Here is a 15,412-nt window from a genome sequence, read left to right on the forward strand (position 1 = left end):
TGGTACTGATTGAAGAATCAAATTTTCTATTCAAATACCTGAAAAGCCTGAAAAGATATTTTTCAACCGTGGCAGAAATTAAAAAAAAAATAGTTTTGAGAGTTATTTTGGGTAATAACATCAATTTTTAAAAAGATCCTTAGATCTTAGGTGTCCAACGATGTAACTGGGGGCATTTTTGATAAGAGAGTTTATAATTATATTGCTGGAAATGGATGGGACTTCGAATGCATTGTAAATATTCTGGCCTCTGGACGAGGATTTAAAGAAAATCTCATGCCCTAAGCTGCTCAAATTGTGATGTTGATGGTTTGATGAACCAGAAGGAATTAAGAGAGAGAGAAAAATAAGTTCCTTTCATTATTGAAGAGAATGAAAAATTTTCTTAAAAAATATTTGTTGAGTTATTACACCTTATATACTATGTACTCTTTATATACACTCACTAAAAAAAAATTATAATGGTAATTGATAAAGAAATAATCTAGGTAACACTCTCTCGCAAGCTAGAATTATGTAAATCTACTAATCCTAACTTGGAAACATTAGCAAGAAAAGGATCCGGTGGCAGAGCTTTGGTAAAAAAATCAGCAATTTGATCTATGGAACGAACTGGCATAAGATGAATGAGTCCAGACAAATACTTTTCACGAACAATGTGGCAGTCTACTTCAATGTGTTTAGTTTTTTCATGAAAGATGAGATTATTGGCAATATGAATGGCTGACTGGTTGTCACAGAATAGAGTGATAGACTTTTGAAGCGGCAAACCAATAAAATTCATTAAGAAAGATAACCAACTAGCTTCACAAGTGGCAACAACAAGAGACCTATATTCAGCTTCTGCAGAGGACTTGGCAACTGTGGTTTGCTTCTTACTCTTTCAGCTAATGAGAGAGTTTCCAAGCAGGAAGCAATAACCAAAAACGGAGCGACGAGTATCGGCACAGGTAGCCCAGTCAGCATCGGCAAATTCAGTGAGATGCAGATTAGAAGTAGAGGAGAAGAAAAGACCAGTTGTAGGTCGGCCTTTTAAATATCGGAGTACGCAAAAAGCATCCTGTTGGTGAGAAGTGGTTGCACAGTCTAAAAATTGGCTCAAACGTCCCACAGCATAAGAGATATCGGGTCTAGTGTCTTTGAGGTAAAGGAGTAGGCCGATGAGCTGTCTGTAAACAGTGTTGTCTGTTCAAATAGTACCTGATTCCTTGGAGAGTTTCTTACTATAATCAAATGGGGTAGAGAGAGGCTTGCAATCTAGATAACCAAAATCCCTGAGAAGGTCCATGATGTACTTCCGCTGATAAATGTGAATTCCAGAGTTAGAGCGTGCTACTTCCATTCCCAAGAAGTATTTGAGATCACCAAGATCCTTTATTCTGAATTTGTCATCCAACTTTTGCTTGATGGAATTGATTTCGTCAATGTCATTCCCGGTTAAAACCAAGTCATCAACATATACTAGAATGGCAGTGAAACTTTCAGATTGTTTCTTGATGAGGAGTGAATGATCATAAAAAAACTGCTTATAACCAGCATCCATAGGAGTCTGAGTGAGCTTAATGTTCCATTGCCTGCTTGCTTGCTTAAGCCCATATAGAGACTTTTGTAATTTACAAACCAAACCTGGTTGTGACACATCCAAACCGGGTGGTATCTTCATATAAACTTCCTTGTCCAAATCTCCATGAAGGAAGGCAGTGTTGACGTCTAGCTGTTTCAAATGCCCTTTTTTTGCTGCTGCTAATGCTAACATTACTCGTAGAGTAGTTATTTTGATAATTGGACTAAAAGTATCACCATAATCTACTCCTTGCAGTGAATCCTTTTGCAACTAGCCTCGCTTTGTGCCTCTCTATCGTGCCATTGGGATTGAATTTTATCCGAAAAATCCATTTGCAACCCACAGCCTTCTTGTCTTTTGGGAGTTCAGTGAGACACCAAGTTCTGTTCTGATCTAGAGCTGTCAATTCATCTTGTATTGCCTTTCTCCAACATTCATGTGCATCCGCTTCCTCATAAGTGCTAGGTTCTTGATTTGTGGTGATGGCTAGAGAAAGTGACTTATATTTTGGGGTTAGTTTATCATATGACAAGTGTTGTGAGATAGGGTATAAAGAGTTAGAGTTGGCAAAGTTACTAGAGTGAGCTGTCTGGGTTGTCATACAATGATAGTCCTTCAAATAAGCAGGCGATTTCTTGACTCTTTCAGATTTTTTAGTAATGCAGTCATGTGTGATATCAGAGTGTTGTGATGTAAGTGCATTGTTAGTGTGTGGTGTGGTAATGGGTGCAATGGTATGTGAGAAAATTGGTGAGTGCATTGAGCTTGAGGGGTATCATATTGAAAAAGATCAATGCGTTGTGGAGTACGAGTGGGTACCACAGAAATGTCAGTGCTAGTGGAATGTAAAAATGGAAAGTGAGTTTCATAAAAAGTTACATTTCTGGATATGAAAATTTTCTTTGATTTTAAATCAATAAGTCGAAAACTCTTTGTTCCTAATTTAAAACCGAGAAAAGCTGTTTTTCTAGCTCTTGGGTCTAATTTTGTTCTTGAATTTGTTAATGTGGAGGCATATGCAAGAGAACCAAATACTCTTAAATGTGAAAGGTCAGGTAAGTTACCATACAAAAGCTTGTAAGGACTAGCATTATCCAAGTTAGTGCTGGGCAGCCTATTAATTAGGTGAATGGCGTGAGCAACTGTTTATTACCAAAAACAATATGAAATTCCTGATTGAAATAGTAGTGTTCTAGCAATACCTAAAATATGCTGGTGTTTTCTCTCTACAATTCCGTTTTGCTCTGATGTTTCTACACAAGAAGTTTGGTGTAAGATTTCAGTTGATGCAAAAAAGGATTTTAGAGTGAACTTTGACCCATTGTCAGTCCTTATACTCTTAACTTGTTTATCAAATTGTAATCTGACAAAATTCACAAAATTAATAACTAATTGTGATGCTTCAGATTTGGTTTTCATAAAAAAAATCCAAGTGAATATGCTCTTACCATCCACCACAGTCAAAAAATATCTATGTCCTCCATTGGAAGGGACAGAAATAGGACCCCAGATATCCATATGAACTAAGTCAAAACAATCTTTTATTTCAGTTGTATTAAGAATTTAAGATTAAAAGATAATTTCTTTTGTTTTGCAAAATGACATGAATCACAAGGAAGTTTTGAAACAATACAATCTATAAAAGGATAATACTTCTTCAGAAAAATTAATTTATGCATGGGTATGTGTCCTAATCGAAGATGCCAAATGTTGTTGTGCTCATTGTGTGAAGGTGTGGTGGGATGAGTAGTAGTCGTAGTTGCCGCCAATGAAGCTTGCTTTGTTAGAAGAGGTAGAAAGTGAGAGAATTCTGGTTCTTTATTCATTGTATATAACCCTTCTATACACTCAACAATGCCAATCATCTTTGATGTGGATCGATCTTGTATCTCACAACACTTATCATTGATTAACAGTTGACAATATAAGTTTGAGGTTAACTTTGACACAGAGATCAGTTTAAAATCAAAAGAAGAAATGTATAAAATATTTTTGAGAAAATAATTTTTAGAGAATGTGATTGTGCCAATAATGGTGCTAACAATTTTTGTCCTATTTGGCAATATCACATTGATTGGAGTAATATTTTGAAAACTTGCAAAATCTTTTAAATCAAAAGTCACATGATCTGTTGCACCGGAATCAATTACCCATAGTACAGATTTTGGAGTGATAATACTCATAATTCTCGCATTAAAATGCAATGCAATGGTTTTACCTGGAGTGGAAGTCTGAATGGGATTAGTCAAAATTTGATTTGCATTATGAGGTTGTTGCTGCACACTTTTGTCTTTGATCAACTCTAACAAGACAAATCTTTGCTCTGGACTGAACCTAGATCTTGATGTTCCAGTATTCTCTTGGAGACAATTGAGCTGGGATTGTTTGTCACTGAGTATATCATCATGCCCCTCAGTGATCACGTAATTGATGGTGGTGTTATGTTGATGCCGTTGATAGAAATAGGAGGAGTATGTGTGGCCTTGCTTGTTACAATGAGAGCAAGCCAATGTAGCTCCATAACCTCTACAATGGGAGGATCTGTTTACCATGTTCGCCATTTTGAGAAATCAATGAATCATAGAGTAATAGGGATTCAGACCTTCTTCCTTCCAACTCGTTGATCGGAACAACTATGTTCACCAAGAAAGAATCTTGCGAAATAACCTCTCATCAAACTCTATTGGATGAGTTTGAAGGGAGAGGTAAGAATGGGGAAAAGAAAATGTCGAAAGAAAAATTAGGGATAGAAAGAAAATGGCAAAATTTGATTGGATTTCAATTCACAGCTTGGTTGCTCTCCACGCTCACCGCAACATGAAGAAAATCTCATGCCCTAAGCTGCTCAAGCTGTGATGTTGATGGTTTGATGAACCAGAAGGGATTAAGAGAGGGAGAAAAATAAGTTCTTCTCATTGTTAAAGAGAATGAAAAATCCCCTTAGAAAATATTTGTTGAATTATTACACCTTATATACTATGTACTCTTTATGTACACTCACTAAAAAAGAATTACAATAGTAAATCTATTATTGATAAAGAAATAATCTAGGTAGCAGGACTGGCGACCCATTTTCATTGTCTTAAAGATGCTAGAGCCAAATTTAGGAGAGAATATAGTTATGCGACTTCAAAATTCTAATAGTTTGTTTACTATTAGATCAGTTTGTACTATCTACTTAAATTTCTCGAAGCATGACAAGACCGAACTTTACTTTAAAATTTGGAACCTTGAAAAATTCTAAAGAATTCGAAACTTTTGTTTGTTAGTTGCTAAGAAAGCACGGCTTACTAATGAGCTCTGTTTTAAAAGACATGTGACTTCGGATAATTTATGCAATATTTGTAGATTTTTATATAAATTTTTACTCTACATTTTTCGTAGCTGCAAAGTTACTCATAAAATGTGAAAGATCATAGACAAAAAGTTGAGTTCAGATAACTTTTCTACTTTTTCCCAAGAATTCACCAATAAGTAAAGAATCAGAAATAAAGTGAAAAAGTTATCTGAACTCAACTTTTATTATGTACCATCTAATAATTATACTATGTATATACCAAAAATTAGTTATTAAATAAATTATTTTTATAAAATATACATTAAAAATAAATCAAATAATATATGTATAATCAATGAAATTATTTTTTTTAATATTTAATCCGGAACATTAACACACTAACGTTGCCATTAACCCTCTTCTTGTTGTCTCTTGTGCATCCGCATACTGCTTCGTGCGTGCAAATCTTGGTGAGTTTTGCCACTTGTGCGTACGTACACTGCTTCGTGCATGCGCACACCAAGGTTCTGAGAACCGAACTGGTCATCGAACCGTTTTATTCACTGGTTCATTGAACTAACTGGTCCAACCGTAATTCAACCGGAAAAAATGTTTTAAAATAAAATAATAAATAAATTATAGAACAACTCTCATCAACACAATAAAAAATAATCAATAAATCATCAACACAATAAAAAATATAGAACATGTTTATTGCTATAATATAAAATTATAAAACATATTTATTTAATGGTTATTGATTTAATGATTTATTAGTTCAATCGAAAAAATTGTTTTATAATAAAATAATGAATAAACACAAAAAACACAAATACAAATAATTAAGTTATATTCTTATTGTATTAATTAGCATGTTAAATTATAAGTTTCGACTATAAATTTTATATTATTGTTATATTATAATTATAATCATTTAAGTAAAATTTAGTAGCAATTTTTAATTTTTAAATTTTATTTAAATGTATTAAGAATTTTAAAATTTTAGTCATTTTAAAATTATTTTGTTTAAACACAATATATCTTATAGCATATATTTATTTTAGATTATATTATAATTAATCTACATTAGTATTTAAAAACGTGTAACTTATCATAAGAATATAAAACTAATTGTTTTTGGTATGAAAAAATTAAATTAAATAGATGTTGTAGAAATAAAATGTTAATAAAAGGGGAAAAAAATAATGGGCCCAAATAAACTCCAGGCCATGTAGACATGAGAAACTAAACAAAATCAATCCGCTGACAAAAAAAAAAAAATCAATCCCTCTTGCTCTCTTCCGTTTTTCAGATTTTTCCCCTGCTTCACTGCCGATCTTCTTCCCCTTTTGATCCTTTTAATTTTTTTGCTGCTCCTATTTTTATTTTCACATATATATAATTATTTATTTACAGATTTTTCTTCTGCTCCAAATTCAAAAAAGTTTAGGCGTTTAGCCCATTTACTAAAATCGTTCGTCCCTGCCACCCTCCTGGATCTCGATCTCTCAGACTGTCTCATTTCCCTCACGCTTCCAGTCTCGCCGTCCTCTGGTTCATCACCGTCGCCGTTATAGGTGTGGCGCAAGTCCTTCTTCTCTCCGTCCGCCTCTGCTTGCGCATCTTGCCTCCGATCGATTGTAACCGGGTCAGTCGGGGGTGACCCAGTTCGATTGCCGGGTCGGTTCTGATTTGAGATTTGAAAGCAGAAGAAGATGGATAAGGCGAAGATTGAGGAGGTGATAGAGAAGCAAGTGCTGACGGTGGCGCAGGCCGTTGAGGACAAGATCGACGATGAGATCGCCGCCCTCGACCGCCTAGACGCTGATGACCTAGAAGCCCTGAGAGAGCGCCGCCTCCAACAGATGAAGAAGATGGCCGAGAAGCGCAGCCGTTGGATCTCCCTCGGACACGGCGAATACACCGAGATCCCTTCCGAAAAGGACTTCTTCTCCGTCGTCAAGGCCAGCGAGCGCGTCGTCTGCCATTTCTACCGCGAAAACTGGCCCTGCAAGGTAGAATTTCTTCACTTCATATCAATGCATTATTCTCTTCCAAATGATGATGATTTGGATAATGTATGTAAAAATTGAACGTGATTCGTGATCTTACAAGTTGGAACTGAGATAGATTACTGTTAATTCGGTTAGCTTAGTTCTGAAAGATTTCACCTTCGCTTTTTTCTTCCCTCATTCCTTCAAATTATCATGTCAAATGACGAGGTTTTGCATAAAAATTTTAAATTGAATGCCAAATAGCGAAACTAAGGTGGTTTCTGAGTTTTCTTATCAACGAAAGTTAACAAGTTATTAGTTTTGCTGCGTAGGAGCCGAATTTTCGATAGTCGTTTATGATTCATTGTTAAAGCTGAATTGCAAGTGTGGTTTCATAAGGTTTAACCTTTTACATATGGTCTTTTGGTTTTTCTATTCTCTACAATGTACAAATTATATGCCAGAGAAACAGTTCAATGAAACAGTTCAATGAAACAGTTCATTGCAGGTGGTTGATAAACATTTGAGTATATTGGCAAAGCAGCATATCGAGACTCGTTTTGTGAAAATTAATGCTGAAAAGAGTCCTTTTTTGGCTGAGAAGCTCAAGATCATTGTTCTTCCAACTCTTGCCCTCATTAAGAATGCCAAAGTGGATGACTATGTGGTATGTATTTGAACCACCTTGGTGTTGGTTGTGATATATAATGCCACTGTTTTTGGTCTTTTGGACAGAAATAGTTACCTGTCTCTAATTCCTATTCATTTATAATTTTACTCCCTTTAATCTCATAATGGCATGTAAACAGGTGGGATTCGACGAACTTGGTGGGACTGATGAATTTAGCACAGAGGATTTGGAAGAGAGATTGGCTAAAGCTCAAGTAATCTTTTTTGAGGGTGAATCTTCATCAAGGTCAAGTGCGCAAACTAAAAGAAGTGTTCGGCAGAGCTCAACAGCAGACTCATCGGATTCCGAATGAGTTGTATTTCCTGTTGGGTGAATTTTATGGTGGCTTTGTTGTGGTACCTAAATTGCCTAACTTATCTTTTGAATTTTATGCGAATTGTACTAATGATGCTAATCCTATCCTATCTTGTATTTTCCAACCTATCCTATATATATTGAATTATTCAGGTGTCAATGTATTTTATGATATCCAAGAGATCATTTCGTGCCAAGGTTTTTTACACTATTTGAGAAAAAAAAAATGAACCATCACTCTAACAGACAGATAAAAGCTAATTAGCTAACTAGCTTAGCATGAGGTTTTACAAATATCATGCCGCCGGTATACCTTAAAGCCGTATAACTATAGTTTGGGATCTAAATAAGGTTTAGGTATTTATAAATATTTGTTTTTTACTTTTGGTTCAATAAAATTTTAAAATTGTCTATTATAATTTTATGTTACATTATCGGATAACTTTCTACATTGATGTTTAATGTTTTTCGTCAATACTTAATGGAATAAAATAATTATAGAGACTATAATATAGATAATTTTTAAATTTTAATGCATAAACAAAATTATAAGAACCAAAACCAAAAAATAAATATCTTATACTATGATAGAAATTAACATACAGTTGTTTTCATATAAAATTAATAAAGAATTATTACATGATAATTTAGTCAAAGTTACTAAATTAAGTGTCCAAAACTTATTTAATCAAACATCATAATTGTTTACAACAGACTATGCCTAATTTGAGTAAACAACTTAATTAATATTTTTTTTTTAAAAATAACTTAAATAATAAATACTTATATTAAAAGTAATTTATAAATAAGTTATTTTGTATTTGATTTTTTAATTCTAAAAATATTTTTTTTAAAAGAAATGTGATAAAAAACTTTTTATTATGAGAAGTCATTTTTTTAACTTCTCTATAAATACTTAAATAGCTTCTTAAAAAACTATAATTTAATTTTAAAAATTACATCAGACATGAATATTATTACTTTTCATAAGTTAATATCTCAAAAAAAAAACTTTTAAAGCCAAACGCACTCTAAACACAACATACATGTGGTACATTATAAATCCATTCCTTACGCAGGCCACCTGATTCCTTTGATACATGTTAGGACCCTTTCACCGTAGGGATGGGCATGCAGATATGCGTAATTTGACAAAATTCTATGTACAAGCGTTCTATGCGTAACGCCCTGCAATACAAACAGAAGGGAAGGGGAAAAAAAAAAAAGGTAAATAGTAAACAAATATTTCGACATAAGTTTTGTAGACCCATTCTAGAATGTTCAATGATAAAGTTAATTTGACAAAAAAAAAAAAACAGTGCGTGTAACAACAAAAAAGGTTAGAAATACCGTGGAAAATTGCAATGCTCTCTGAGCAACATAATTCCCATAATAATGTCGAAGGAGATTGACAAAGTCGGGGCTGTTGACGAGCTCCATAATTATAATGGCAACATCGGTGGGGTCAGAATGTCTAAACAATACCTCTATTACATGGCTCGCATGCCTGTTCATAGAGAGTTCAGCATAGCGACCGCGAAGATGTTGTACTATCATTTTAGTTACAGGTGGCTCTAGTATATTCCTTTTAATTATATACTGCACCACATAGTTTCTACAGTCACAAGAAGAAACTCAACTTTAGAGAGAAATTAAACTATACAATATAGATTTAGATATATTTGATGAAGGAATTAAGGTTAAAGAACAAACTGTTCAATAGAAGAGTTCTAACCCAAATGGATCTGCTGAGAGTATTCCTGAGTTTAATATTATGCTTTTAACTAGTAACAGTATGGGGACTCCCGCGCCATGGGCCATACATTTCTGAATTACAGAACACCCCTTTTTGTCTGTTGCAACATCTACACAATTCCTTGCTATTTCATCGAAAATAACCTAACAAAAAATTTCATTTACATATTTTTTTCAAACTTTTTGCACAACAATAAATCATAGAATTTGCAACTCCTAAGAAGGTATATAAGTTTTCAAAAGTAGAAAAAAAAGGTTTCATTCTTAGATGCAGTGACAATTGTCTAATAGACTACTGTATAACTCATTCCATCAATTGGGAAAGAGAAATACTAGATGAACAAGTTATTTTGTAGTCAAACTCCATTATTATTTGGTATTCACCTTAAAAGATAAAAGGTAAGTTCGGCACTAAAACGAAAGGCACCAACTTTAAATCATAAAATAGCAGAACCGTTTCAATTAAAGGTCTATTAAAAAAGATAATCCTATTGAGTCTAGTGCAACAATGCATGTAATCATATAAGAAAACATAGCAGATAAATCATGTGTATATATAGGGTACTGTTTCATTACCTTTTGACACGATTCTGTGAAAACTCTCACGCACTGTTGAATGACATAACCGCCATTAGCATTCTTCAGCAGTGGCACAGTGATGTACATAAGTCTTCTAACAGTATAAGCAATCTGCACTGGATCTCTCAGACTTGTTAACATCTTCTGTGCTACCCTAGTTCTGCACAGACAACCTTATATGCATCAGACTAATTGCACCACATAATAACAACTAAAACGTAACACAGTTCAACTATAATATCTCCCTCACTCCCTCACCCCACTCCCTCACTCACCCAATCTCCTTCCACCTCCTCCCTCTCCTTTTTCTCACCACCATCACCACTGCCACCATAATCATTCATTACTCATAACAAAACAAATTAACAGCAACATTCACAAAACAAAATAAATCAACACAAAAATCGGAGGCAGAAGAAGCATAACAATTTCAATAATCACATCAATTTCAATAAACAATAATTCAATAATCATCAACTACAATTTCAGTTTTCAGATCCAAAAGTTACAATTTCAGAAGCAGAAGTTCAAGCAGAGCAGAGGAAGAAGCAGAGGCAGTCACAAAATAAGAAGCAAAGGCACTCACAGAAGAAGAAGCAGCGCCGGCGGGGTCCCCCTCCCGATGACCACGCGACGGCGGCGGCGGCGAGAAGAAAAATCTTCTCCCTCAGAGCCTTATGCACCTTACTCCCATCAATATCCCTATACCCAAAACTATTCCCATCGTAACCAACCGGTGCCTGCAAGTCACCTTTCTCAGTGGACCACCCCAACCGTGTGTGCCCTGTTTCCCCCAAATGTAAAACCCTAATTTCGAAGTACCACGCTCCTTCAACCACCCCTCTCGTTGGCCTCACCATTCTGTAGCCCTTCGTGCTCCCTGCCACCATTCGGTCCTCGCTCAGCTCAACCTTCTCCGCCGTGTCGTCGCTCTTGTCCGGGAACCTTGGCACCGGCGTTATAAGCACCGTGTCTTCGCCGTTTGCGCCGTGGTGATTGTTGTTATTGTTGTTAGCCTTGTTCTTCTTCTTTGATTTCTTCGATTTCGTTACCCACACATTGTTGTTCTTCTTCTTAGATTTCTTCGAATTCGTCCCCGTTGTTCCCGTGGCCGTTGTGGCCGGCGTTGACACGGCCGCATTGGCGTCGCCGTAAAAAAGTTGAGAACGATTTTAATTTTTACCCTAAAATATTAGAAACGATTTCAATACTTAACCCTAATCAAAATTAAATCACATAGAACTTACCCGTGGTCGTTCATGCAGGTATGCTCGAGCTGCTGCACGTCCATGATTACATAACTTAAAATCCTTTGAAATTGATTAAAAGTGAGCTTTTCTGAGGTAAAAAACTTCTCAATTAAGTAATTACCAAAGTGATGGGTCATAAGCTCGTGTGTGTGATCCTCCACCTCGTCGAGGATCATGTCAATTTCTTGGGGAATGCCATCATCAATCATGGCCTGAAGAAAACGACAACCATACTGATCCCTTGCTAGTGTAACCACGTGTCCCCTGATACCTTGGAGTCTTTGTGCAACTGATTCCCCAACATCATGAGTCTCTTGTTCTATACTGTTGAAGCCGTTGTAGTCATGGCTTGAAGTAAGAAGAGCACCTTGAACAATGGCCCCATTATTATAGTTATTCATAACATTCTGATTCCCATGCTCAGAAGAAGCTTCCTCCAATGTGAAGGGAGTCAAAGTATATTCACGAGGGTCAACACTATTTGCTGCTGCTGACTTTTCTTGAGACATGATGGACAAGCTAAGTCTTTCCATGGAAGAATCAAGGTCTTCCACTCCAAGATTAGTGTTGACCCAGCACCAGTCATTAGGCTGAGAAGAATTGTTGTTGACCATTGGAAAACAAGGAATAATGAGTTTAAGGTTTCCAATAAACTATCAAACAGGGCTTAGCTTAGTTTTTTTAATTTTTGGTATGCAGTTGATATGTATATATATTTAGCAAGGATATCATATCTTAACTACTTTTAATTTTTTGGCAATCTTATGTAATATGATTTAGGAATGAATAGTGGAGAAGACCAGTTTTTTAAATTAAAAAAATAATTTTTATTTTTAATATCTTTTTAAGTCTCTAGATAATAATTGGTTATGCTATTTATTATTCCACATTCCCTTCTTGTTAACCTTGTCCCTGTAGCAAGGGCATTCGTGCTTGTTCCCATAGGTGCCAGAAGGAACACATTTGCACTCTTGGCAGCAAATCCCACAGTACTTTAACCCCAGCAACAGAGCACCTATCTGAGCACTTCTTCCCTCAATATGCTGCCATTGAAAGAAAAATAACTCATTCAACACCACAATAAACAAAGTAACAGATCTTGGTTAGGTACAGTGACTGTAAATCTTACATGCATCTTCGCAGTGGCTGGTTCCAATAAAGACGAGCTTAAAAGAAGAGAAAACAGAGCAGCAGTGTAGCGAAAATAAGCTTCATTTTTTTTTCACTTGCTAAGTTTGGTGGTAAATTAAAGCATGTTAGAAAGTAGAGGAATTCAGCAAAAAGGGCTGGCTGGAACCTCAAGAGGGGGTGGGGGTGTGTATCAATGTTACAAGTGGATTTATTTATACTGATCCAGCTTCATACATGGCGACAAATTGTTGTAACGGAATAAAATATTTTGGTCACGGTAAAATAATAATAATAATAAAAATTCACTTTGCCCTAATTTGTACAATGTGTAATTAGATTTTATCAACTTTTTATAGCGTCTATTTTAAGATTTTTAACATCTTTCCTTCTACTGTACGTCCATGACGACGCAAAGCAGAATCCTTTGAAATTGATAAAAAGTGAGCTTTCCTGATGTGAAAAACTTCTCAATTAGGTAATTACCAAAGTGATGAGTCATAAGCTCGTGTGTGTGATCCTCCACCTCGTCGAGAATCATGTCAATTTCTTGGGGAATGCCATTATCAATTATGGCCTGAAGAAAACGGCAACCCCACTGATCCATTGCTAGTGTAACCATGTGTCCCCTGATACCTCGGAGTCTTTGTGCAACTGATTCCTCAACATCATGAGTCTCTTGTTCTGTACTAGTGAAGCCGTTGTAGTCATGGCTTGAAGTAAGAAGAGCACCTTGAACAATGGCCCCATTATTATAGTTATTCATAACATTCCGATTCCCATGCTCAGAAGAAGCTTCCTCCAATGTGGAATGAGTCAAAGTATATTCATGAGGGTCAACACTATTTGCTGCTGCTGAGTTTTCTTGAGACACGATGGACAAGCTAAGTCTTTCCATGGCAGAATCAAGGTCTTCCAATGCAAGATTAGTGTTGACCCAGCACCAGTCATTAGGCTGAGAAGAATTGTTGCTGACCATTGGGAAACAGGGAATAATGAGTTTAAGGTTTCCCAATAAACCATCAAACAGGGCTTAGCTTAGTTTTTTATTTTTTACTTTTACCCATGGTATGCAGTTGATATATATATTTAGCAAGGATATCATATGATTCATATCTTTAGTGAAGATTAGTTTGTTGGCAATCTTATGTAATATGATTTAGGAATGAATAGTGGAGAAGACCAGTTTTTTAAATTAAAAAAAAAATTATTTTTAATATCTTTTTAAGTCTCTAGATGATCATTGATTATGCTATTTATTATTCCACATTCCGTTAGTTTTTTATTTTTTTTGGTAACGTTTTGTAATTTATGCTTGTTAGTTATATTTATTTGCTTAGCTTTAATTTAAAAAAGGAAGTTATTTATTTGCTTACTCTTATCTTTAAAATACACAAAGAAAAGTGATCATATCCTTTCTAAATCTTCATATCATATCATATATATACTATTACTATATATGCGTTTCAAAATAGATATGATTTCATTAACAAAATATTATATAATTAAATTAAATAGATGCCCTCTAAAGACTAAATAAAAGTGCTAACTGTATAGCAATAATTGAAACTTATTTAAATTGCATTATTATTGTGCATGGAAAAACCTATTTAAATTTTAGCGTAACAAACTATCATTGGTGAAACAAACTAATAACATAGACTAAAATCAATTTTTTTTTTAATTTTCATGGTTCAAAAACAAACTTTAAGAGATTAAACAAAAAAATATGTTTAGAAACTTATTTAAACTTAAATTTTATTATTATCTTGTTGTTAAAAGACATAAAATTACCAAATAATTATAATTCAAATAGTATAGTCTTTGTATTTTCACAAATAAAAGATAATTAACTCGATTTGATTTAAATAAAATTCTTTTGAATCAAATTCAATCAGTTTCTTATGAATAAACTTAAATTTAAATTTAAATTTTATCAGTGAAATTAGTATGATATATAATCAAATTCAAATCAAATTGGATTCATTTCAATCAACTGATTAACTGTATACTCGTACCTCTGCAACTACATCAATCTCAATTACTGTGAGAGAGTCGAATGCATTCTCCGAACCATCGACAAGTGCGACTTCTTTGTTCCGCGCCGCCTCTGATTGGTTCTACAAGCTTTGGATGAATTGAGTCCATGCCCTAGGGGATCCGCTGTAGACTTGTCACCTGATTGCGCGGAGATGCTGCAGAAGTTCGTACTCGAGAAGAAAACCAAAATTAATTTGGATGCAAAGTGATTCAATTAGCTAAGGAAGTTCAAATTGTAAATGCTTGAATTTGACAGGTGGTTTGGTTGCATTCAAACTCGAGATTCGTTGTAAATACAACTTGTGTGTTCAAATTGAAACTTGTGTTCGAAGGTGTGGGATCTTCACAATGTAAGGCAAAGGAGTTTCACTTTGGCTTCAGCTAGTGCTACTCTGAAACAATTATTTACCTGTCAGAGATCAATTAGATCAGCACCAATTATTATATTTGATTCAATGATTAAGTCTTGAATAATATACTCTTAAGTCTTATGTTTTGTGATTGACAATAATAAATGTCTTTAAATTATAGATGAAAATTAAGGATTTGAATATCGTAATAATTAAAAAAAAATATGTTTTAAAAAATAATAATAAATAACCAATAATCTAAGGATATATTTGTTTATTAACAAAAAAAATTTGATATTTTTTTTAAAATATTATAAAATTAGTCCTTTTAAATAATTTTAATATTAAAGGTCCTTTTTAATAATTAAATCTTTTTAACGGTCATTTTTAATAATTTTTCCTTTCACTTTCTTTGCATAAAAGCTTTTACATTATAGAACAAAATTTGAAAAATCTATTTGAGTGGCTACATTTTTAGGATTTTCATAAC

At 34.4% G+C, this 15,412-nt stretch overlaps 3 protein-coding genes across 3 annotated transcripts; 1 reads left to right on the forward strand and 2 right to left on the reverse strand.

The window, feature by feature from the left end:
- Positions 6,113-8,017, forward strand: LOC107614320 (thioredoxin domain-containing protein 9 homolog). The gene is made up of 3 exons (XM_016316530.2): positions 6,113-6,856; positions 7,344-7,502; positions 7,645-8,017. The coding sequence occupies exons 1-3, from the start codon at positions 6,557-6,559 to the stop codon at positions 7,816-7,818; spliced, it is 633 nt and encodes a 210-aa protein (XP_016172016.1). The 5' UTR covers positions 6,113-6,556; the 3' UTR covers positions 7,819-8,017.
- LOC107614275 (pumilio homolog 12) lies at positions 8,736-12,126 on the reverse strand. Its single transcript, XM_016316499.2, has 5 exons — positions 11,402-12,126; positions 10,152-10,314; positions 9,556-9,719; positions 9,171-9,435; positions 8,736-9,008 (listed from the first exon to the last, which is right to left on the reverse strand). The coding sequence occupies exons 1-5, from the start codon at positions 12,016-12,018 to the stop codon at positions 8,892-8,894; spliced, it is 1,326 nt and encodes a 441-aa protein (XP_016171985.2). The 5' UTR covers positions 12,019-12,126; the 3' UTR covers positions 8,736-8,891.
- LOC110265371 (pumilio homolog 2-like) lies at positions 12,924-14,999 on the reverse strand. The gene is made up of 2 exons (XM_021108342.1): positions 14,551-14,999; positions 12,924-13,503 (listed from the first exon to the last, which is right to left on the reverse strand). Exon 2 carries the CDS (start codon positions 13,428-13,430, stop codon positions 12,924-12,926), a length of 507 nt encoding a protein of 168 aa, XP_020964001.1. The 5' UTR covers positions 13,431-13,503; positions 14,551-14,999.

This window comes from Arachis ipaensis, chromosome B08 (assembly GCF_000816755.2).
Source record: "Arachis ipaensis cultivar K30076 chromosome B08, Araip1.1, whole genome shotgun sequence".
Classification (NCBI taxonomy): Eukaryota; Viridiplantae; Streptophyta; class Magnoliopsida; order Fabales; family Fabaceae; genus Arachis; species Arachis ipaensis.